Consider the following 26,425-nt stretch of genomic DNA (forward strand, 5'->3'; position numbering starts at 1 on the left):
ATAATAACCAAACGTTACTTTTCACTACCCTAAAAATGCAAGGTTTCACAAATGTATTTTTATAATTATAATAAAGATCGATTTCTGCTTCACATAAGTGCTCAATGCGTTCATCAATAGCCCTTGAACATATTAGAATCATAGAATAACATTATATCTTGAAATATTCAAACTGAAAGAAGCGGGTCCCTCAGACCAAGGGTCACGACTAAGTTTAGAAAAGAATAGGGTCATGACTAGATGGTTAATAAGAACAATATGAAAACTTGTAGTGCCCTTTATTATTTAAAATATTACAACTAGTTTCGACCATAACTAGGGTCATTTTCGAGTTGAAATGTCTGTTTTTTAGATTATGATTATTTTATTATTGTTTATTGTGGTTCAACGTAATGTGATCTGCAACTGCAATACGATATGATCTGTACAATAATCTGACACGTACGGGATAGGAAATTCACGAATGACGCATCATCACGTCTGAACTACTGGACTAGCTTGAAATTTTGCATATAGATTCTTAATTTATCGAGAATGGATAAGACCTATTTTTAGTTCTTCAACATCTCAGTAGGTCAAGTTTTTAATTATTATCCCCTTGCGGAGCACGGGTTACCTGCTAGTCATACATAAAGATACACGATATAGCCGACTGTATAATTTTTCCAGAATGGGTGAATCCATGTATTCTAGATTCCTTGGGTAGATCCAAAGATTCCTTGGAGTGTGTGGTGGGAGAGTAGTCTTGTGTCACGTGATCAACTTGCTGTTCTCTGATTGGCCAGTTGGAAAAGCTCACTCCTGAGAATTCAACCGGCTTGGGAAAGAAGAAAATTTTGTTCGAAACACGATTTTCAAATTACATTTTAATTGGAAAAGTAGTTCTAATTATGTCCACCCCTACACGCGGGTACCTATCCTGTGTTTATTTATTCATTGAGTAAAAAAATACAATATCGGAATGAAAAAAAGGCGATTGGATAACATTCCTCTTAATACCTTTAAAATGGATGAAAACGAAATGGTAATGCTTCAGCGCCCAAATTCCTCCTTGTCAAATAGTGAAGTTCTCAATAGGATAATGCTTATTTTGTTATTGATTAAAATAATTTCTTGTAATTAGAGATTATGCACTATAGTTCAGATCAGAATGGTTACTGCATGGTGCCTACCAACCGTGGAGCCAAAATAGTAATGTTCAGATTAGAATGGTTACTGCACGGTGCCTACCAACCGTGGAGCCAAAATAGTAATTAATTATTATTATTGAAAATCACATTAATAAAAGCTATTTTCACCAAAACCACTTGGATTCCTTCAACTCATTATTTAACTTATTATCAACTTATTTAACTAGATTTTAAACGGATATTAGATTTCCTGACTGGAAATTTTCTCCAGTTACCTACTCTCTAAAGCTGCGTTAGTTATTAACCAAAAGTTAATTACTTAATACTTATTGACCGAGCGAAGTGAGGTCTAAGATTCAAGTCGACGGTTTGGCATTTCTCTTAATGTTTGAATGTTTATATGTTGCGCATTTACTGCGAAACGGGCTAATAGATTTTCATGAAATTTGACAGGTATGCTCATTTTTTAATTGTGCGTCGACGTATATACAAGGTTTTTGGAAATTTTGCATTTCAATGATAATATAAAAGGAAAAAGGAGCCTCCTTCATACGCCAATATTAGAGTAAAAATCAGACTATAGAATTATTCATCATAAATCAGCTGACAAGTGATTACACAGATGTGTGGAGAAGTCAGTCTATTGCTGTATTTCCATAAGGTCTATAGTTTCAATCAAGTACTTGTAGATGAGAATACTTCGTGAGGTCTACTGTTCACAGAACTACTAGTACTATTAGATTGAACGGATCTCAACAAACACATATGTTCATCATGTGTATGATAACTTATGTTAATAAAACAAAATAAAACTTGTAGCACCCTTTATTTATTAAAAAACTTAAAATAGTTGAACAACTAGTTTCGGTTCTAAAACCATCTTCAGGTTCTAAAATAAATAAATAAAATGCAATAACTGTTTACTAATTGATATAAAACTGACATATGTAATATGTTTAAATTCATATGACTATTCATGGTAAAAGTTATTAAATTTAAATAATTTTAATAACTTTTACCATAAATAATTAGTCATATGAATTTAAACATATGTCAGTTTTATATCAATAGTAAACAGTTATTGAATTTTATTTATTTATTTTAGAACCTGAAGATGGTTTTAGAACCGAAACTAGTTGTTCAACTATTTTAAGTTTTTTAATAAATAAAGGGTGCTACACGTTTTATTTTGTTTTATTAATTTAAAAAGCAGCCCATTTCAATAAGTGTTTGATAACTTATGTTTATTCTAATAGAATCTATAAGGATTAGATTATTAACATTTTGTTAATAACTTTGGTGTAACCGCAGCTTTAGATTTACTTTGTCTGATGAACTGAAGAAATTTCTAAGTATACATTCTGTATTGAGAAACTGTTAACAGAACAACTGGGAGAATATGCTTAATATAATGTTTGTGCCATACACATCAAGAACGTATGATTAATAAGAACCTTCCACTCATAACTGCAAATGCCTAGATACATCTGGACTGTTGTATAAATTAAAATTGCAACCGTTTTGGGCGTGAGCCTGTGGTAATTTTTTTTGTAAGTTGTGAAATTCTGAATGATTAAATGAAAAAATAAATAGAATACAAATTTTGAAATGGATAGATTATTGTAGCAAAACTCCCAAACTAATTAGAAAATGAACGTCAGGAATCAATATTAGATATTGAATATAAATAGCATACACATTAAATGTATACATTCATTTGTCTAATGCATTCAATATTGATTTCTGTAGATTTTATTGAGAAAATTTTCCTTTGTTTTAATTTTGTTTTCCATATTAAGAAATTTAATGATTTCACTTTTTCTACTTTTAAGTGATTTTTTAACATATATTATGTATTTGTGAATTATTTTGCGGCAATAAATCAATTTGATTTGAAATGAATGCATACATTTTATATTCAATGGTGATGTAACAGCATCATTCCATTATTTATTTTTCTACTGCAATGTTCATGCCAAGATTCCCTAATTATGATGCCGCTTTTACTTCTTATAACGCGCTCACTGAACGCTTAGTAGGTTTTGTAGTGTAATAACGTACTTCTCTAGGAGCATATGTGACACATATGTCGGCTACTATGCTGACCCCTTTCCCTTTCATACACTTGCAAGATTCTAATGATAATTTATGTAAGGAACATGTAGTAAGAAAAAATTGAAATCTTTTTAGAAAAATACTAGCTAGAGCATCACATTTGCTGGAGGGTACGCTAGTGACGAGTTGTTTTGATTGAGGAATGCATATGAATGAGGGGGGACAAGTCATCCAAGTTTATTTCTGTGCATCATACTTACTTGTTACTTCTACTGTTTCCTTTGTGTTGTGCGGTAGTTGCATACTTTTCCAAATGGTCACTGAAATCTATCGGTATTACAATCCTATATTTAAACATTCGACTGAGTCACTGTCAATGTTGTAGAACCATGGACCTGTACCAAATAAAACTGTGTAGAATTTAACAATATATGTGTGTTTTTATTTCATTAATCCTATATTTCTGCTCTGTACAGGAATGCTCTTTCACATAAATACTGTAGCCAATTTTCAACAACCTCTATCAACATATTTCTCACCTATTAATCTCATTTTGTATTGAATGTACTGCATTATAAAAATATTATTGTACTATACATATATAATAAGTATAATTATCAGCATATAGCCTAATAATGATTGAATTTCATATGATTCCTTTTGATAATTCCTAAATCTTCAAAATTGCTACTGACTTGTCCTTACATGAAGCTCACAAGCTCACTTACAAACTTGCTGATCTATTAATTTCTGCCATATTTGAGCTGAATTTAATAATTCTAATAATATTTGAATAAGTGAGATATTAATACTATTATACTATTTTTCACTATTCTACGAATAAGTTATAAAACCCGACGTTTTCTGATCCTTACAATCTAATATATTCTTCTCGTGAATATTAAGTGAAACAAAGTTGAAAAAGTTAAAACTTAGAATAACTACAGAGAAATAAATAACGATGTTTACTTTATTAAGAGTGGTCTTTTTTAGCTTGAGTGTCAATGTTGCATAAAAGCCGGTTAAGAATTAATCATGATTATAACTTCACGTTAACCAACCAGAAAAGCTTTCTTTTCCAAAAAGCCTTCTCTGATTGGTTCTCGTGGAATTGATCACGATTAAAATTAAACCGGTTTTGTGCAACCGGATGCAAATGTATACTCGATGATTTTATATTGATTTGGATCGTTGAGATATTCTAGGAAAATAGCGGCTAAGCAAATGCATGTGTCTCTATTGTAATGGATAAAGTTTGTTCATTCTATTTATTACTTTAGATAGGTATACAGTTGAATCAAGTTAATACAGTAACATACAATATAATCGTGTGAATTATATGATAACAATTGAATAAATTGAATAGGTGAAAATGATTCAGCATACATACTGTAATAGGATATTTATAATACAACACAATACATATAATACAAAATTTAGAACTCTAAAATTACAATTATTTTAAATGTTAGAAGCAAGACTGACTACTGTATGATGTAGGAATACAATGCATCAAACATAATTAATAGAGTACATAATGCAAATAAAAAATTAATATTTTCTAATAACGTATTTCATGGGGGCTACTTGATTTGCTAGTTAAAAAAATAATTCCATAGTACCCTTTTTTGTTAAAAACGTCTTACATAAAACTCAATAACAACTAGTTTCGGTATATTCAATTTTAATTTGAAAAATGGATTAAATATACCGCAACGAACTTAGTTGTTATTGTGTTTCAAATTAAAAAGTTTTCAACAACAGAAGGGTACTATGGAGTTATTTTTCAACTAAAAATGGATATATTCAATACAAATATAAATATTGGTATTTCAGAAGTTTTTCTTCCCCAAGACCATGAAATGATATTCTATTTCTGTTTCTTATTCTTATATAATAAAAATCATATACTTGTAGGTTATTGTAAAGTGACTAAAATAATATAATATGAACTAATGATGTAAGGGGACAGTTGTCTCCTTTCTGGGTAGTAGCATAGACAAAACATATTATAAATATGTATATATTTATGTATATATATATAGTGCATTTTATGTACCTATATGATCACATATGCGTTTTCCAAGCTATAGTAGTAGCCTACGGTAATATAGTAGTCTAGTAATTTGTTTATTAAAATGCTTTGTGATTGCTTTTGCAACCTGAGATCATTGTACAATGTCAAGATATATTGTTTTGTCATGGCAGTAGAAAAAAAATAGTGAATAAATGTATCCAAATGAATAAATCTATATACTATCTACAATAATATTATCTATTATTATTTAGGGTAAACCAGCCCTAGAGGGCCCAGCCAAGTTGGGACACCAAAATTCAAACAGCTATAACTTGGACAAAAGAGAAAAAATCTACTTTTTTAAAATTTTATATTTATTGTATTTGCTTACACTTTCATCCTTGAGGATGGCAACTGCATTGATCATCAATTGATTTTTTTATTGCAAAAACAATTTTTTGGGGAGTGTCCCAACCTGGGCTTAAGACCGGCCCACGATGGGACATCCCTTGCCCAGGTTGGGATATTGAATTAAAAATAAGCAATTCATTATTTTTGTTGATTTATAACATTTTATTATAATTATTGATGGTATAAATACATTTTTTGATTTTTTTTAGTAAAAACTATGACCAAAAGTCATTTGCACAAAGTGTGTTTGAAATGGCTACCTCTGAAGCTAATTACAGGCTATTATCATATATCATATTTTATTTATAATTTATTTTATTGATATGTAGCCTACATTGAGTAAAATAAGATTCAGAAGCAATGCTCATCGTTATAATATGATCATATATCATGATTGCAGTGTCCCAATGTGGGCTGTCCCAAGGTGGACGGATGGTCATGGCTTCGTTTTAGACAGAATAACTGGATTAAAAATAAAAGTACAATAATGTTCTAAATGTCAAAATATCCATAAAATAATACAGAATGCATATTAGCGGTAAGACATACCTTAAATTGTAAATGTTTAAAGTAAAAATTGAAATTCCTCTTCTCAAAAAAAACTTTGAGGTTACAAAAACATGTTTTTAATTTTTTCTCAATAACGACTGGTGCTACATCTGAAATTATTATATCTGTAATCAAGGCTATAAACCGCTAATAAAACACAGCAGTTGTTGCCAACCTAACACTCACTAATTTCCCACAACTTGAAGTGTCCCTACGTGGGCTGGTTTACCCTACAATATATTCATTTATCTATAATGAATTCATTTATTGTAGATAAATGAACAATTTATTCATCACATTGTGTCAAGAGCGTCGGAACTTCTCTCTGATGACATTATTGTTATTAAATTTTAAAAGTAATCACGACTGATGGATGAATACAATATTTTCATGTTTGAACAATAACTACGTTGAAATAACGACTTTTGGTTTTTACTTGAATTAACTTACTTTTCAATTCAGTACAGACAATTTGAGTTGATAGAATTATACAATGTACAGTATTTTGTATACCATGATATTCATGGTTTGTTTATAATATAATGGAAGTTGTGAATTGTACTTTGGAGATGAACGATTGGAACATTTGAATCGCATTATATAACATACAAATTGATATTATAATAAAGTGATAAATAATACATACAGTGTGAGCATAGATGGCTAAAATTTGAATACATCTATGTAAGATTACCTACAATAATTTTTAATGTCGAAAGCATAGCTAAGTAAGTATTATTTATTTAGCATAGCTGAGTATTACTCAGACGTTTAAAATACCGTAACCTAATTTTTTACTTGAATTTAGAAAGGTGATAATAATTGATAACATAATAATATGATAAATATATAATGTATTATACATTGACTATAATTTATATTTATAATGAATTATACCGGTAGACTACCTGTATCTTTTAGTATACATATGGGTACTCAATATTTTTCTATTAAATAGCAAAAATCTGGTGTGGTGCACTCACACAACTTTCCTTGCCGTTATGAAAATTGATCAACTGACGCTGGTGTTCCCCGCGCATATCAAATCTACTATTCTAAGATCTGAGACAGCTGGTGACAAGACAATAGCGCTGCAGACACACGAAGTCTTCATAGTGAATGATTTAATAGAATCAACAGTTGCCAACAGTTTGCAATTAAATGATCTTATTTTCTCGCATTTCGAGCTTATTTTCAATTTTAGGTGAAAATGTTACTGAACTTAAATTGTAGAGATATTCATGCTGAATCTTTTCCACTGAAATTTTTTTGTTTAAATTGTATTTTGAAGCCTGATAATTGAGAATCTAAAATCAAACTTTGCATAGATCGGGCGGTGCTCCTGAAATTTTTAGAGATATGGGACTCGTGGCAGTTGATAGAACTCATCAATGACTATTTTAGATGTAAATTTTATCAAAATCGTTGGAACCGTTTACGAGAAAATCGTGAAAAACACTGTTTTTGACCTTTTCGCCATTTTAGCCATCTTGAATTGCATTTGATCAAAATTGTTCGTATCGGATTCTTATAGGGTAAGGACCTTAAGTTCCAAATTTCAAGTCTTTCCGTTAATTGGGAGATGAGATATCGTGTACACAGACGCACATACACTCATACACACACACACACACACACACACACATACAGACCAATACCCAAAAACCACTTTTTTGGACTCAGGGGACCATGAAACGTATAGAAATTTAGAAATTGGGGTACCTTAATTTTTTTCGGAAAGCAATACTTTCCTTACCTATGGTAATAGGGCAAGGAAAGTAAAAACAGGTAACCTACCCTTTAAATTATCTTCTTGAGAATAATGTTCCGGCTGTAAATCAATACTATCAAGTGCCAAAATCTAAAATGTTTTCTCAAGACACTTGATTAATAATAAAATATTTCAATGAGGCTACATGATTTGTTAATGAATAGAAAATGATTCCCTAGTACCCTTTTGTTTTCAAATATGTTTTACATAAACCACAAAAAAACTAGTTTAGCGCATTTTCAATGAGTCGGCATTTCCAATCGTTGATGAAAATGGCTTGGAAATGCCGTAACTAATTGTTATGTTTTAAATAAAAAAGCTTTCAAAACAAAAGGCTAATATAAGTTTTTTTATTAATTAATATGATTACTATATATTTGAATTTCAATTCAAATTACTCATAAACAAATACATTACATGAAAAATAATCATTTACAGCATAAGTAATATAAATATAAACATATATTGAGTTAAAATTAACTGACTAGGCTTGGACGACTAGACCGTGTGCATGGAGGAGAAGCTTCTGAACAGAAAAAATAATTACACTAAAGAACAAATCAAATTTCAGTAGTTCAAAACTCTTGCGATAATTTTTAAATATTACCAATAAGTTACATATTAACGATTAGAAAAATAAAATAATTATAAATGTATGAAAAAAATACAATAAAAGTCTTAATTTGAACATCTTGTTCGGTGTTGCATAAGAGCTTATCCATTAGAATATAAAAAAGTAACTTCGAAAAAAAACGGAGCAAATCAAGAGGTTAGAAGTTAATATAATATTGAGAGATCCTCCCCAGCCATCGGCCACCTGATCACCCTTCACTTATAACAATGGATATTATCTTAAAAATGTGAAAATACAGTATTTTTATTTATTTTTTTATTTTATTTTTTTAGTACAAACAAAAATATTTTTCATGAAATTCTCGAATGAAGAACAGAAGTAGGACTGCATGTAATATGCAATAATCAAGAAAACTTTTTTTATCAAATCATTCAAAATATAAGTACCTCCATTGAATATGAGAATAAAATATAATCCATGCATTTGATCAGTATTATGTTTCTACACCTGAATATGATCAACCAGAATATCGGCCTACTTCCTCCAAATTTCACAGTTTTTTCAATGTTTTATGCAATTTTGTAATTGTTCTTCGACAAATAAATTATTATCACACTTTTTTCTATGTATTTTAACACGACATGCAGTCAATTATTGAGTAAATATTAAAAACTTTTACTTACTGACTGGAGTACTTTCAATTGCTTGGCAATCATTTTCAACAGTGAAGACCGGAAATGTTTTGATGGTTAGGAAGATTTGTGGTGTTTATTATGTGATCAAAAAGTTTGTTGGATTTGAAATTCAGCTGTTCATTTAGTATGTTGTTATTATTTAGGATGGTGGCTTTATAAATTTCAAACTGTTCTGTTGTATTTAATTCATGTCCATTTCTTTTTACTTTCAATATTGTAAGGTTGGTATCTATGTTTGTGTAGGTGTGCCCGGTTTCATTTAAATGTGTTGCAAAAGCTGATTCTGTTTTGGTTTTAAGTGCGTTGATATGTTCTTTAAATCTAAGTTTGAATGATCGTCCACTTCTGCCAATGTAGAATTTTTCACAATCACTACATTTTATCTTATATACCCCAGGGAGGTTGTGTTTGTCGGTGTTGTCAGTGGTTTTGGGGGTGAGGGTGGCCATTAGCTTATTTTTGGTTTTGAAAGCCACTTTGTAGCCTGCTTTTTTAAAAATTCTGGCAATTTTATTAGATTGACTATTGATATATGTTAGTGCTATGATGTGTTTTCTCTCATTTGTTGGATTGGTTTCTTGCTTATATGATTTTGCTTTTGTTTTTTTGTTTAGTTTATCTATTATCAGAGAAAACTCCTATAATGAGAATAACAACGTAGTGCATTTATAATATCACGCATAAGTTAGCATAAGTTAGTTCTGCATTGTCCCACCAGATCGCATAAGCATGTCAACAGTCGCTTGTAACGGCTTGAAATGAGTGGAAGGAGAAAAGTGGGCTGGCATGGGAATATGGAAGGAGAGTGTCAGTCTTTTGATCCGGTTTTTTATAGCTGCATCTGGCAGCCTGCCAGGCTTTCAACTCATTTCTGAGGAAGCCTCAACAATAATAATTATTGCAAGCACAACCAAAGGCCAATTAGTAGCCTATTATAAAAGACAAACAATTTCATTCCTTTGTGACATGTAGCTTTCTGCTCTGACAACACTAGAGCTGAATTATGAATATATATAATTTCTATTTTTCTATAATCTGTTGATATGATAAGTTCTTTAATATGATAAGGAGAAGAAAAGGAGGATGATAAGAATAATGAGAAAAATAAGAAGATTTTATTATTATTCTCAGCTCTTCATCTTCTTCACGTTCTCTTCCTCTTCCTCCTCCATTCTCATCTTCATTTTCTTCTTTCTCCTTATTCTTCTTCTGCTATTTCTTTGTTTCTTCTTTTTCTCCTCCTCTTCTTCCTCCTCCTAGAAGAATAAGAAGACACGAAGAAATAGCAGAAGAAGAATAAGATGGAGATGAATAAAATGAAGATAAAAATGGAGGAGGAGGAGCTGAAGGAAGAGGAGGAGAAGGAGAAGAAGAAGAAGAAGAAGAATAAGAAGAAGAGGAAGAAGAAGAAGAAGGGGAAGAAGAGAAGAAGAAAAGGGGAAGAAGGAGGTGATGGAGTAGGAGGAGTGTGAGTGTTAACTATTGTTAACTATTATTAGGAGGAGAATCTCTTTTTTCAGAAAAATTATGGCTTCCATATACTTGATCAGGAAATAGTTTTCTGGTTGAATCTCTCTAATTAGAAACTACAACAAAATATAAGGGTGAATATAATTATATTAAAGCATGCATACCGCGTGGGGAATTTTCAGTAATTATTGAGAATTGTATTGAATACTTGCTCTCGTATTGTGAAACACATATTTCTCATTTATAATTTGTGAGAGGAATTCTTGAATGATACTTGTTCTCTTATTGTTAAACTCTCATTCTTTATTTTTTATTTGTGAAAAGGAAAACCAACTCTTCATGATCCAATAATAATGTATTTAATAAAAATGAATCATTAATTGAAAAGTATATGTATGATTATGAATTCATACTATAAGTACCCTACAATATATATTCCTTCTGAAAAAATGATAATTCTCTAAGACAAGTGGATTGGTTGAATGCCTGTTTGAAAGACTACGAAAGGATGACAACCTCTTCAACCAACTCGGAGGGCATTTCTATTCTAGAAATTTAACTCTCATACACTTAAAACAGGATAATGTGTGGTAAATTCCAATTTCTTCCAAACTCCACATTATTTTCCTATAATCGGAGATAAGAGAATAGTTGGGCATATTTAAGATATTTTTTAAAATTGCAATTTATTCAGTTTATAACGCTTTTATGATGTGAGTGTTATCAAATTCAAATTCAAATATTCTTTACTCCATACAAAAAACAGATTACATTGTAATACAGAGCATGTTTTACTGGAATACCCCTACAAGACTATAGGGGGTGGGTTCCTGTTACAGTGGGTAGCCAATAGTCTATTCATAATATTATATAGATAATAGAATGTCCGACTTTAACAAGAAGAAGGTAAGTATAAGATAGTTTGTATTATAATTATGAAATTAAAAATTACCTATTACATTGTACATTGACGAAATTTCATAAACAGAAAAAGATTGAAAAGAGTAACATATATATTATACAGATTCGAGAATTGGAATTGGAAAAGGAGGCTCCTTTTACCTTTCATATTATCCTTGAAATGCAAATTTCCAAAAACCTTGTATATACGTCGACGCGCAATTAAAAAGGAACATACCTGTCAAATTTCATGAAAATCTATTACCGCGTTTCGCCGTAAATGCGCAACTTATAAACATTTGAACATTTAAACATGTAAACATTCTAACATGTAAACATTAAGAGAAATGCCTAACCGTCGACATGAATCTTAGACCTCACTTCGCTCGGTCAAATATCAAGTTATGATGTTCATTTCTCTTCTTTTCTGATACTTTTTTTAGCAGTCAGTCCAGTAGGAAATTCATAAACTAAAAAAAAACTACTCAAGTTTCATGATATTACGTGATAATAAATATTAATATGTTATAACAATAAAATAAATAATAATTTTATTAAGTGCAATGAAAGTGAAACGAGCTCTAATGTGTCTCCAAATTTATTATTAATCTTGGTAAACAGATCTTAAAATTAGCATTGCATTATGTTGATGATGTTTATTATTGTTATAAAATAATGATATTGAATGTTGATTGGCGAAATGGAAACATGGGTCTGATTTCTGATTACAAAGTTTCTTCCTTTAATTGACATCTAATGAATTGCGTGTGTTTTCTGTGGTTAATTGAATGGAACAATATGCCCACAACCCGGATGTTACACCATTAGAGTTTTCTGTTTGGGGGCATTAAGCATTGGGGAGTCCGATGGTAGCAAGCATTCAGAGAGACATCAGTGTTTTCAACACCCACCATTGAACGATTCTTATAATCAACCGTGACAAGTCCTTTCTGTGTGAAACACAAAATGCAATAGCCAAAAAGGTATCAGAGAACGAAGTTCTCCATTATATTATAATGGTACGATACTCAGTTTTCAAAAAAGTGACCAGCACTGATGCCGACTCCATAAGGTCTGGGTAGGTAGGTAGGTAGGTAGGCTGTGGAGCCACCCAAAAAATATTTTGGGGGGGCTGAGTCCATAAAAAATTCTGATCAATTATATGGAAAAAACCCCTCCCCAGACCCCTAACCAATGAGCCCACCCAAAGATTTTGATAAGTCGGCGCCCATGGTGGCCAGGGTATAAAAGTGATAAATTCAGAATCTTCATGTTCAAATGCATGTAAACAGCTCATTAGTTAATAATAGTCCAGTTACGAGATAGTGAAAAAGGGCAGTTTTGATAATTAGTTCCGAAAACGCAACATTTTTCGGGTAATGATTCTGGAGTATTGGATATCTTTACAAAAGTTGACCTTATAGAGCAAGTGAGAGAAAAATGAGTATATTGTGATTCCAGGCTATTAATTATGTATACTAACATCCTGCAAAAATTCAGCTTCACCAAATATTATGGATAGGGTGACTTATGTAGTTTAAATGAATGTAGTACATCAGCTTCTTCTTCTTTTCTCATGTTATCTTATTCTCTTCATCTCCTACTTATTTTTCTTCATCATCATGTTGTAGCTCTTCTTCTTTTTCTCCTTCTTCTGCTTCTTACTATTATCTTTTTGTCATCATGTTCTATTATTTAATCTTCTTCTTCTACTCAAAATCGTCATTTTATTCTTATCATCTACTCATCTTCTTCTTTTTCTTCTCCTCTTCTCCATCATTCTATTCTTCCTCTTCTTCTCCTTCTTCTTCTTATTTTTTCTTCTTCTCATTGAAGAAAGAGAAGAATGGGAAGGAGTAGCAAGATAGAAATAAGAAGTGGTAGAACATGAAGAAGATTAGATAGTGGAAGAAGAAGGAAGAAATCTTCTTCTTCTTCTTCTTCTTCTACGAGGAGGAAGAGAAAAAGAAGAAGAAGGAGTAGCATATGAGAGAAATAAGAATTAGTGGATCATGAAGGAGGAGAAGAGGATAAGAAAGATGAAGATATACTATACAATAGTGATAGAAAATAATAAATATTTAGAAGATGATGAACTGAAAACTTCATATTTTCTTCTTCTTCTACTTCTCTTTTTCTTATTCCTTTACTTCTTCTTTACATAGAATTCTCATTCTTACAGAACACAGAGTAATATAATGATACAGTCATGATTCAGCTGTGAGAATGTTGGGATGAAATGCAAAGAAAACAGAAGGCGGTTGAATAATATTATTATCACAATAGTCCTATAATTGCTATAATTGCTTCACATGTTGACAGGTGTCTGGTGCGAGTTGACTGTGTGTGTGCATCTGTGTGGTGTGTGTGTGTGTGTGTGTGTGATAGTGTGAAGGAGTGAGGGGCGACTACCTGTCAGTGGAGTGGGTGATAGAGTTGTTGTGAGGACGGAGTGCGGAAGGGGGGTGAGCGAGACCGGAGTAGGGTTCTGCGCGCAGTCTACAATCTGGCAAAGGAACTACCTCGATTACGCATGAACAGTATGTCCTATGCCGCTAGCCTTCTGTAGTAATTCTGTGCTATTATGTTTGGGTCATATCCATTACTCTGTGCTAGGTATTTTATTGTGTTGAGCTCATTTTTGTAGTTTTCTGGTGATAAGGGTATTTTGTTGAGTCTATAGAGCATGGATCTGAATGCTGCATGTTTGTGCTGTGTTGGGTGGTTGGAGGAGTTGTGGATTAGTGTGTCTGTTGTGGTTGGTTTCCTGTAAATGTTAAAGCTGAGTTTTTGGTCTGGATTTTTTGTGATTGATAGGTCGAGGAAGTTTATAGAGTTGTTTTGTTCATATTCAGAAGTGAATTGTATTTTGTTGTTGAACTTGTTGATGTGTTTACGGAGAACTTCACATTGTCTCTGGTTTCCCTTAAAGAGAATTATGACATCATCTACGTATCTATACCAGAAAACTATCTTCTTTGATATTTCACTATTGAGGATATGTTTGTATTCAAAGTTTTGAATGTATATTTCTGCAAGTAAGCTACTAATTGGTGACCCCATGGGTAAACCTTCATCTTGTAGATAGAACTTATTGTCATAAGTGAAATAGTTTTGTTTGGTTATTGCCTGTAGGATTTCAATAATTTCATCAGTTTTTTCTACTGGTAAGTTACTTTTTGTAAGGAGGTCTTTGATTATGGATATAGTTTCATCGATACGTAGATGATGTCTTAATTCTCTTTAAGGGAAACCAGAGACAATGTGAAGTTCTCCATAAACACATCAACAAGTTCAACAACAAAATACAATTCACTTCTGAATATGAACAAAACAACTCTATAAACTTCCTCGACCTATCAATCACAAAAAATCCAGACCAAAAACTCAGCTTTAACATTTACAGGAAACCAACCACAACAGACACACTAATCCACAACTAAAACCAAAACAGAATCAGCTTTTGCAACACATTTAAATGAAACCGGGCACACCTACACAAACATAGATACCAACCTTACAATATTGAAAGTAAAAAGAAATGGACATGAATTAAATACAACAGAACAGTTTGAAATTTATAAAGCCACCATCCTAAATAATAACAACATACTAAATGAACAGCTGAATTTCAAATCCAACAAACTTTTTGATCACATAATAAACACCACAAATCTTCCTAACCATCAAAACATTTCCGGTCTTCACTGTTGAAAATGATTGCCAAGCAATTGAAAGTACTCCAGTCAGTAAGTAAAAGTTTTTAATATTTACTCAATAATTGACTGCATGTCGTGTTAAAATACATAGAAAAAAGTGTGTTTATACAAAGCAGCTCGGAATGGATCAAGAAATCATCACCTTAAATTATTATATTATTATATTCACCAACCACTAAAGATTATTCCTTGAGCATTGAAACTAGTTTGGTTGAAATAAATCACTAGTGGGTTTGACATTATCTTGTTTATTCATCACTTTAATTTCAGGATTTACCGTACAGCCTACAGGATTTATCGGAGGGACTACAGGATTTACTGGATAGCCTACAGGATTTACTGGATAGCCTACAGGATTTACTGGATAGCCCACAGGATTTACTGGATAGCCTACAGGATTTACCGGAGGGCCTACAGGATTTACTGGATAGCCCACAGGATTTACTGGATAGCCCACAGGATTTACTGGAGGGCCTACAGGATTTACCGAACAGCCTAAAGGAGAGCCTCTATTCACTCTATAGTGAAGGGGAAAAGTTGCAGGATAAGATCTACAACCATTTGTACACAGGCTCAAACAAACACGAAACAATGCTATACAAATGATAATAGAGACAATAGAAAAAATTATCCAAAAAAATATCATAAAAATGTCTCCCATACGCTCATGTTTTTCAAAGGACTCTTCAAATGACTTTCTTTTTTTTTCAAAGGACTCATCAAAGGAACTTATAAATGAAGTCTCCTGTTGCAACTCATTGTCATTTATTGTATGGAAAAATCCTGAATTTCTTTTCTTTCTTGGAAGAGCACGCGTTGGAGAATCGATGCCACTAATTGCACTCTGAACTAGTTGAAGTATCTTCAAACTGAAACAGATTGTGTGATGATCTTCCAAACCTGTCTCGTCAAAATGTTTTGAGTTATTGTTAGATTTATCTGGGGAACTTCCTCCCAATACTATTCCCTTTTCAAACTCAGCTGTCATTCGACATTTCAAATCAACTCGGTGGAGAGTGTTTCTATCAAATATACATGTCACAGCACTTGATTTACTATTCCCTAATTTACTTTCAACCATAGTTCTATGACAATCAAGAATGGAAATAATATTTTTCGATTGTGATTCATTTATTTTGATTGCATTACACATCAAATCGGCTGAGTATGTTTTGTTATTGGAGAGAGAGATAGTGAGGGTTAGTTCAGTCGGAAATATATTTTCAAAATCCACAGAACTGGTTTTGTTAAGAACTGGGTGATTTTGCAAAGTGTTACCAGCCACATTCAAAGAAGTATGAATCAGATCAATTGAATTTCCATGATAATGTCTTTCCAGGTTGATGCATTGAGTTTGTGTCGTTCTATTCCGTTTGTATGAAGAAAGAATTGTAGCATTCGCGTAATTTGAAGATTTTCCACAGTAGATAGGCTTGAACGATTGTGGTTCAGAGATGAAACAATAGTTTTCCGGCGTTATTACTCTGTCCTCCAGTACAAGATTACCTGTTTTTACATCCAGTTTATAGATTCCGGGAATTAGTTGTGATGTGTTTTTGGCGCAGTTCAAAGCCGTTCCATGGTCTTCGTGACGGTGTACTATCACAAACTTTCCTGGAGCCAGTTTTTCATTGTCCTGCATAAGGAAAAAGTCATCACTATTGTAGCACAGTATTTCAGTATTTGAATTTTTAGTCTGAAAAGAATAATTTAAGAATTGAACTTCCGACGGCGTTATTGACTGTCCTGTCATATTGAATGTAACGTATTCTATGATAAAAGATTGCATGAAAAGGTCAAAGTTTCTCACACAATCTGGCAACGCCAAGATTGTGTGACTTCTACAATCTACAATCTGGCAACGCCAAGATTGTGTGACTTCTACAATCTACAATCTGGCAACGCCAAGATTGTGTGACTTCTACAATCTACAATCTACTTCTACAATCTGGCAACGCCAAGATTGTGGAAGTTTCACACACGATTTTTGTGGAAGTTTCAACATGTTTTATTGACACTTTAACAAAATCCATGTTCCAATCTATCTTGGAAGGCGGAAGGCGCTACCTTAAATTTTCTCTATTCTTTTATTTGACCCAAGTATTACACGAGTAATTCTATTCGAAATAGCATGTATATTATAAAGCTACAAAACTCTATTTTGGTAAAAATCGCTGTAAACTATATTCATATACAGGTACTGTTACCTATATATTTCTTCATTTTCAATATATAACCAGAGAAAACTCCTATAATGAGAATAACAACGTAGTGCATTTATAATATCACGCATAAGTTAGCATAAGTTAGTTCTGCATTGTCCCACCAGATCGCATAAGCATGTCAACAGTCGCTTGTAACGGCTTGAAATGAGTGGAAGGAGAAAAGTGGGCTGGCATGGGAATATGGAAGGAGAGTGTCAGTCTTTTGATCCGGTTTTTTATAGCTGCATCTGGCAGCCTGCCAGGCTTTCAACTCATTTCTGAGGAAGCCTCAACAATAATAATTATTGCAAGCACAACCAAAGGCCATTAGTAGCCTATTATAAAAGACAAACAATTTCATTCCTTTGTGACATGTAGCTTTCTGCTCTGACAACACTAGAGCTGAATTATGAATATATATAATTTCTATTTTTCTATAATCTGTTGATATGATAAGTTCTTTAATATGATAAGGAGAAGAAAAGGAGGATGATAAGAATAATGAGAAAAATAAGAAGATTTTATTATTATTCTCAGCTCTTCATCTTCTTCACGTTCTCTTCCTCTTCCTCCTCCATTCTCATCTTCATTTTCTTCTTCTTCTCCTTATTCTTCTTCTGCTATTTCTTTGTTTCTTCTTTTTCTCCTCCTCTTCTTCCTCCTCCTAGAAGAATAAGAAGACACGAAGAAATAGCAGAAGAAGAATAAGATGGAGATGAATAAAATGAAGATAAAAATGGAGGAGGAGGAGCTGAAGGAAGAGGAGGAGAAGGAGAAGAAGAAGAAGAAGAAGAATAAGAAGAAGAGGAAGAAGAAGAAGAAGGGGAAGAAGAAGAAGAAGAAGAAAAAGGGGAAGAAGGAGGTGATGGAGTAGGAGGAAGTGTGAGTGTTAACTATTGTTAACTATTATTAGGAGGAGAATCTCTTTTTTCAGAAAAATTATGGCTTCCATATACTTGATCAGGAAATAGTTTTCTGGTTGAATCTCTCTAATTAGAAACTACAACAAAATATAAGGGTGAATATAATTATATTAAAGCATGCATACCGCGTGGGGAATTTTCAGTAATTATTGAGAATTGTATTGAATACTTGCTCTCGTATTGTGAAACACATATTTCTCATTTATAATTTGTGAGAGGATTCTTGAATGATACTTGTTCTCTTATTGTTAAACTCTCATTCTTTATTTTTTATTTGTGAAAAGGAAAACCAACTCTTCATGATCCAATAATAATGTATTTAATAAAAATGAATCATTAATTGAAAAGTATATGTATGATTATGAATTCATACTATAAGTACCCTACAATATATATTCCTTCTGAAAAAATGATAATTCTCTAAGACAAGTGGATTGGTTGAATGCCTGTTTGAAAGACTACGAAAGGATGACAACCTCTTCAACCAACTCGGAGGGCATTTCTATTCTAGAAATTTAACTCTCATACACTTAAAACAGGATAATGTGTGGTAAATTCCAATTTCTTCCAAACTCCACATTATTTTCCTATAATCGGAGATAAGAGAATAGTTGGGCATATTTAAGATATTTTTTAAAATTGCAATTTATTCAGTTTATAACGCTTTTATGATGTGAGTGTTATCAAATTCAAATTCAAATATTCTTTACTCCATACAAAAAACAGATTACATTGTAATACAGAGCATGTTTTACTGGAATACCCCTACAAGACTATAGGGGGTGGGTTCCTGTTACAGTGGGTAGCCAATAGTCTATTCATAATATTATATAGATAATAGAATGTCCGACTTTAACAAGAAGAAGGTAAGTATAAGATAGTTTGTATTATAATTATGAAATTAAAAATTACCTATTACATTGTACATTGACGAAATTTCATAAACAGAAAAAGATTGAAAAGAGTAACATATATATTATACAGATTCGAGAATTGGAATTGGAAAAGGAGGCTCCTTTTACCTTTCATATTATCCTTGAAATGCAAAATTTCCAAAAACCTTGTATATACGTCGACGCGCAATTAAAAAGGAACATACCTGTCAAATTTCATGAAAATCTATTACCGCGTTTCGCCGTAAATGCGCAACTTATAAACATTTGAACATTTAAACATGTAAACATTCTAACATGTAAACATTAAGAGAAATGCCTAACCATCGACATGAATCTTAGACCTCACTTCGCTCGGTCAAATATCAAGTTATGATGTTCATTTCTCTTCTTTTCTGATACTTTTTTTAGCAGTCAGTCCAGTAGGAAATTCATAAACTAAAAAAAACTACTCAAGTTTCATGATATTACGTGATAATAATATTAATATGTTATAACAATAAAATAAATAATAATTTTATTAAGTGCAATGAAAGTGAAACGAGCTCTAATGTGTCTCCAAATTTATTATTAATCTTGGTAAACAGATCTTAAAATTAGCATTGCATTATGTTGATGATGTTTATTATTGTTATAAAATAATGATATTGAATGTTGATTGGCGAAATGGAAACATGGGTCTGATTTCTGATTACAAAGTTTCTTCCTTTAATTGACATCTAATGAATTGCGTGTGTTTTCTGTGGTTAATTGAATGGAACAATATGCCCACAACCCGGATGTTACACCATTAGAGTTTTCTGTTTGGGGGCATTAAGCATTGGGGAGTCCGATGGTAGCAAGCATTCAAGAGAGACATCAGTGTTTTCAACACCCACCATTGAACGATTCTTATAATCAACCGTGACAAGTCCTTTCTGTGTGAAACACAAAATGCAATAGCCAAAAAGGTATCAGAGAAACGAAGTTCTCCATTATATTATAATGGTACGATACTCAGTTTTCAAAAAAGTGACCAGCACTGATGCCGACTCCATAAGGTCTGGGTAGGTAGGTAGGTAGGTAGGCTGTGGAGCCCACCCAAAAAATATTTTGGGGGGGCTGAGTCCATAAAAAATTCTGATCAATTATATGGAAAAACCCCTCCCCAGACCCCTAACCAATGAGCCCACCCAAAGATTTTGATAAGTCGGCGCCCATGGTGGCCAGGGTATAAAAGTGATAAATTCAGAATCTTCATGTTCAAATGCATGTTAAACAGCTCATTAGTTAATAATAGTCCAGTTACGAGATAGTGAAAAAGGGCAGTTTTGATAATTAGTTCCGAAAACGCAACATTTTTCGGGTAATGATTCTGGAGTATTGGATATCTTTACAAAAGTTGACCTTATAGAGCAAGTGAGAGAAAAATGAGTATATTGTGATTCCAGGCTATTAATTATGTATACTAACATCCTGCAAAAATCAGCTTCACCAAATATTATGGATAGGGTGACTTATGTAGTTTAAATGAATGTAGTACATCAGCTTCTTCTTCTTTTCTCATGTTATCTTATTCTCTTCATCTCCTACTTATTTTTCTTCATCATCATGTTGTAGCTCTTCTTCTTTTTCTCCTTCTTCTGCTTCTTACTATTATCTTTTGTCATCATGTTCTATTATTTAATCTTCTTCTTCTACTCAAAATCGTCATTTTATTCTTATCATCTACTCATCTTCTTCTTTTTCTTCTCCTCTTCTCCATCATTCTATTCTTCCTCTTCTTCTCCTTCTTCTTCTTATTTTTTCTTCTTCTCATTGAAGAAAGAGAAGAATGGGAAGGAGTAGCAAGATAGAAATAAGAAGTGGTAGAACATGAAGAAGATTAGATAGTGGAAGAAGAAGGAAGAAATCTTCTTCTTCTTCTTCTTCTTCTACGAGGAGGAAGAGAAAAAGAAGAAGAAGGAGTAGCATATGAGAGAAATAAGAATTAGTGGATCATGAAGGAGGAGAAGAGGATAAGAAGATGAAGATATACTATACAATAGTGATAGAAAATAATAATATTTAGAAGATGATGAACTGAAAACTTCATATTTTCTTCTTCTTCTACTTCTCTTTTTCTTATTCCTTTACTTCTTCTTTACATAGAATTCTCATTCTTACAGAACACAGAGTAATATAAATGATACAGTCATGATTCAGCTGTGAGAATGTTGGGATGAAATGCAAAGAAAACAGAAGGCGGTTGAATAATATTATTATCACAATAGTCCTATAATTGCTATAATTGCTTCACATGTTGACAGGTGTCTGGTGCCGAGTTGACTGTGTGTGTGCCTGTCAGTGGAGTGGGTGATAGAGTTGTTGTGAGGACGGAGTGCGGAAGGGGGGTGAGCGAGACCGGAGTAGGGTTCTGCGCGCAGTCTACAATCTGGCAAAGGAACTACCTCGATTACGCATGAACAGTATGTCCTATGCCGCTAGCCTTCTGTAGTAATTCTGTGATATAACTCTGACACGGGTTATGGTACATGACAAAGGAAAAGTATCCTATATAAAATAAACTTTTCTTGCTGAGGATGATACCCACATGAGCTCTAGGCTTGTGCGTGGGTAATGAGACGATTGATGGTGAGGGTTAAGTGGATCTACAGGTTCCAAACCACCGGGAAACAATTTTTCAACTCAGATGGTGTCGTGGTCACCCTTAGAACTGGAGTAACAGAGGCGCATGGAGCTAAACTTATATCAATTGTCTTGTTCATAAACTAAGCTATATTTTGATAATGTTACACTTGTGGTACAGTGTTGAGTGTTTAAGTCAGTTTTGTCTGTTGATTTTTTGTACGATTGTATTCGGTTGGTTCAGTTGTTGGTTGTATTATCACTTGGTAACTTTTATTGTATTGTGACTTTTGCCTATTACTGCATTGTATATGTTTATTTTGGCAATAAAATATATATTATCTTATCGATAGCTTATCAGCGCGACCACGAAACCAATACTAATTCTCTAATCTGGTCTACAGTAACTATATTATGGGTAATATAGTTACTGTAATCTAGTCCAGTACATGCAAATACTTGGTTACAACTCATTCTCATGTGAGCATGAATATATAAATAATACTATAAGATGTGAAGTGGATCATAATTTTGTCCAGCTCCTTCAACCATAAAAATAGATCCTCTTTGCTATAACCTTAAAAAATGAGCTGTAATAATTTAATCAGTTCTGCGAGTCTTTGAATGTATATTGATTGTGATATTGTGGCTCACCATAATACTGGATACCGTACTGAATAGTTGAGACTCACCCTGAGATGTTTGGCAAAATTGCGCCAAAGGTTCGGGTCGGCAGTTTTGTTGACACAGGTCAGTTTGCCATCATCCAATGATGGCATCTGGTCTGACAGGCAGCATAGCGGAATACAGAGTTTTCCTTGAATATGACAAGGACAAGCCCGGTCCGATCCTGAATTCTTTCCAGGGATCAATTTGTGGTCTTTAAAACTGCAAAAGAAATGTACAATAACTTAGAATTCAAACATCGGATCACGAAAGTTGAAGCTAAAATTTCATGTCTCTTTGTAGGATAACTGTATAGGGATATCCCTGTAGAGATAAATTAAAATGTTGTGCACAAAGTGTTAGTGTCTTTTTTTGTGTACAAATTAGAATACTCTAATTACTAATACTCTTTTTAATTATTTTGTATTAATGCTTTGAACTCAATAGATTTTTCTGTATGCTTCAGACTCATTGTAACTAATACGTAGAAATACATCATACATTTTTAAAGATATATAGCGATTGAAAATAGATTTTAATTAATGAGATTATTCAAGCATTTTCGCAATTTCTTTCATGTACTTACTCTCCAGTTTTTATTGTAAAGGCTTCCTCTCTCTGAATCTTCTTCAAATCAGAGATTTCTTTATCATTAAATTTCACAGTTTCCCATTCTCGGCAGAGACTTGATAATGGCTCAAACAGATTCGCAGATATTCCAGCTGAAGTTAGAGCAGGTATTTCCGGAGTTTGGATAGTTGGATTGTTCGAATTATCCACGTGAAGTACCGGTAATGGTGGAATCTCCGTGCCCAGGTTTGCCGAAACTGATATCACCAGAACAATCGAGCACAGTTTGTACATCATGAAAAAGCTAATCCGGAATATAATTATATCAAAAAGTGCGCTTGTAAAACTGGTTTAAAAACAAGATAGGTAACTGAAACCAGAGACAAGAAATATAGTGCTTATGCTCCTTTATCTATGCTGAAACTGAAATGAGAATAGGCGTTCCACATTGAAATCCACACGGAAAATTTACAAACATTTTAGAATTTCACAACTGAACTGCAAACGTCTTCTGATAAACGAATACTAAACTAATTCCAATAAAAGCAATGTTTTCCTTACTCGACCACCGAACAGGATAATGCTGTGTGATGAGTGTGTGTGTGTGTGTGTGTATATGTTTGTGTGTGTGTAATGACTGCCAAGGTTGAACACTCACAGGGAAGATTCAAAGTGGTGGGGAGAACGCCAGATTAACGTCACGTGTAGGTGTAGAAAAGAACACTGATGGAGAAACCAGACTGAGCATACAGTTTTCCCATTGTCCAAGCTTCAAATGCATCGTCATTTAACCCACTTACGATTGAGCTAGAACTTAACATTCTCTATACTTATAGAGAATGAATCATTCATTCTAATGATGTAGCTGAATATACCAATTTGAAGTTCATTCAACGAATGAATCTAAAAGCGAAAAAGACATGAAAAAGCTAATAAGCTAGATAATTCTTCATTTTTTGGGTAGGCAGCAAGTTTTGTTAGCGAGAAAGTTCTAGATAAAAATATTAATACGTGCATTTTTTCTCTAAGACTAGCCAGCCGTTCACCTTATATTGTTGGCAAAACTATATTGAAAATTTCGTTATTTGAAGGTTTGAAAATGATTTGAAAAACTATTCTATGTACCATAAAATAAAATGAGATGTCACCTTACCTTACAATCAGAAGGTATCATATTTTGTTTGATTCCCTTGAATTTTGTATTCACTTTCATGAATGTACAATCTGAACGTTTTTCTTCTTATTTCTTTGCTCCTCACTAGCAATTTTTAGTCTCTCGTTCATGTAACTGAGTCTAATAAAAGTTCTTGTGCGCCCAATTTTCATAAAATTTTATCATTCATTTCTGGGGATAATTTTTTACAAAATGTTGACATATTTTCCAATTACTTGTTTCGTGTTTGAGTTAAGACAGCTTTTCGTGAATCCTCATGAATATGTCATTTGCTTGCTGGATTATCATTGAAAAATCATCAGAAGGACATGTTGAACCGCCTATAAGGCTTCCAATAGCTTAAGTACACTCAACAATAAAATTTCCATTTTTCGACCGAATTTGACTTCTGATGCAAGATTTTGAACCGATGGTGATGATGGTTGAAGCTAAAAATTAGGTGTTTTTCACAATACAAGGAGCATTGTTGTCAGGTGTATCTGGAAATCTATTATGAGATAGAGCGCTCTACCTAGTCTCAGATTGTAGAACACAAAATTGCGCCCATAGGGATTTTGAATTCTATATTTAGATTGAAACAATCGGGATATATTGTTGATCAAATACCAAATATCAAAATTGATTTTTTTTCTTGAAATTCCACTCATTTTTGAAAAATCATAACTTAGTACTCATTGGAGATAGAGAGTTCCGAATGTCATTTCATTCTGAATTGTATAATCTTAAAAAAAGGGAAGAGCAAATTTTTCTGTCCGATCACTGGATTTGGCGGAAATAGCTGAAAACTGGAAAATGAACTGGAAATACGAGGTTCTTGGGCCATTCTGTATATAGCACAAGGAAATTTTGATTGGAGAATTTGGTTCTGGACTACTATCATGTATCCAAATAATATATTAAAAAATCAGAACTACAATATAAATTGCAAGCACCAATGTATGAAAAATATAGTGACTGGACTATTCTGTCTATTAACGTTGGTGTGATGTAGAATCCATGAAAATACCGTCTCATCCGGGTAAATATTACGTAGGTAATATTTCAACGTGCAGCGTCTGTTAAAAACATTTTTTAAACGTAGCAAATGAAATGTAAAATCGTGTTAAAACGTTTATAGCCACAAAAGTAGCATATTTCTATCTATTGATAAGCCGCGTTTACACCAAAGTTATTAACAAAATGTTAATAACTTAATCCTTATAGATTCTATTTAATTGAACGGAACTTGACAAACACATATGATCATCATGGTGTATGATAAGCTTTGTTCAATCTAATCTATATAAGAGCGAAATGGCAATCACTCTCTGACTGACAGACTCTCTCACTCACTCACTCACTCGCAGAACTAAAAATCTACCGGACCAAAAACGTTCAAATTTGGTAGGTATGTTCAGTTGGCTCTTTAGAGGCGCACTAAGAAATCTTTTGGCAATATTTTAACTCTAATGGTGGTTTTTAAGGGTTTAAAGATCGTCTTTTAGCATGTATATTCTTCTTATTCTCTTAATTATAATTGAAAAATGTCCATACCATATGTTAATATAGAACTATAATCTAGAGAGAGTACCTCTTCGAAACAGTTGTTAACTGGTAACTAAATTAATAGTTTTGTCAGGTTGGCATTAAGTTGAGTTGACTTTGTTAGGTTGGCACCAAGTTGAAGATTGAAATGCATTTATCGCGGAAAAATTGATTGGGCACTGCAACTTCAATCAGAGTTATTCCTGGGGACATTATATTACTAGCCGTTAGGCTCGCTTCGCTCGCCATATCCGTTTAGCCAAACGTTAAGTCTGGACCCCCGACTGGATCGTCCTTACATATGATAAAAATGCTCAAATGAACACACACACACACACTCGCTTCGCTCGCCTGCTGATCTCATCCTTGGACGATGCAGTCGGGGGTCCAGGGGGCGGAGCCCCCTGGCTAGACGGATATGGCGAGCGAAGCGAGCCTGACGGCTAGTAGAATCTATAAGGATCAAGTTATTAACATTTTGTTAATAACTTTAGTGTAAACGCAGCTTAAGAGTGTACCTCAAGAAAATTGTAGTCATAATTGTTTGGTATTGTTTTTGAAATAATAAATTTT

The 26,425-nt window shown here is 32.9% G+C and overlaps 1 protein-coding gene across 6 annotated transcripts in view; it reads right to left on the reverse strand.

Moving 5' to 3' along the window:
• Positions 1-23,744, reverse strand: part of LOC111051237 — a 36,370-nt gene extending 12,626 nt beyond the window's left edge. The window contains exons 1-4 of one of the 6 annotated variants that reach the window (XM_039430167.1): positions 23,171-23,744; positions 22,611-22,806; positions 15,447-16,927; positions 8,731-9,110 (exon numbers count right to left, since the gene is read on the reverse strand). In XM_039430167.1, the coding sequence (XP_039286101.1) occupies positions 15,494-16,927; positions 22,611-22,806; positions 23,171-23,451 (1,911 nt within the window). In that variant the 5' untranslated portion in view covers positions 23,452-23,744 and the 3' untranslated portion in view covers positions 8,731-9,110; positions 15,447-15,493. Of the gene's footprint in view, positions 1-3,445; positions 3,581-8,730; positions 9,119-15,433; positions 16,928-22,610; positions 22,807-23,170 lie in introns of those variants that run through there. The other 5 variants (XM_039430168.1, XM_039430169.1, XM_022337695.2 and 2 more) reach the window with 5 other exon arrangements.
• Between the last annotated feature and the right edge of the window lie 2,681 nt (positions 23,745-26,425).

The sequence above is a fragment of the Nilaparvata lugens genome, chromosome 6 (assembly GCF_014356525.2).
Source record: "Nilaparvata lugens isolate BPH chromosome 6, ASM1435652v1, whole genome shotgun sequence".
Classification (NCBI taxonomy): Eukaryota; Metazoa; Arthropoda; class Insecta; order Hemiptera; family Delphacidae; genus Nilaparvata; species Nilaparvata lugens.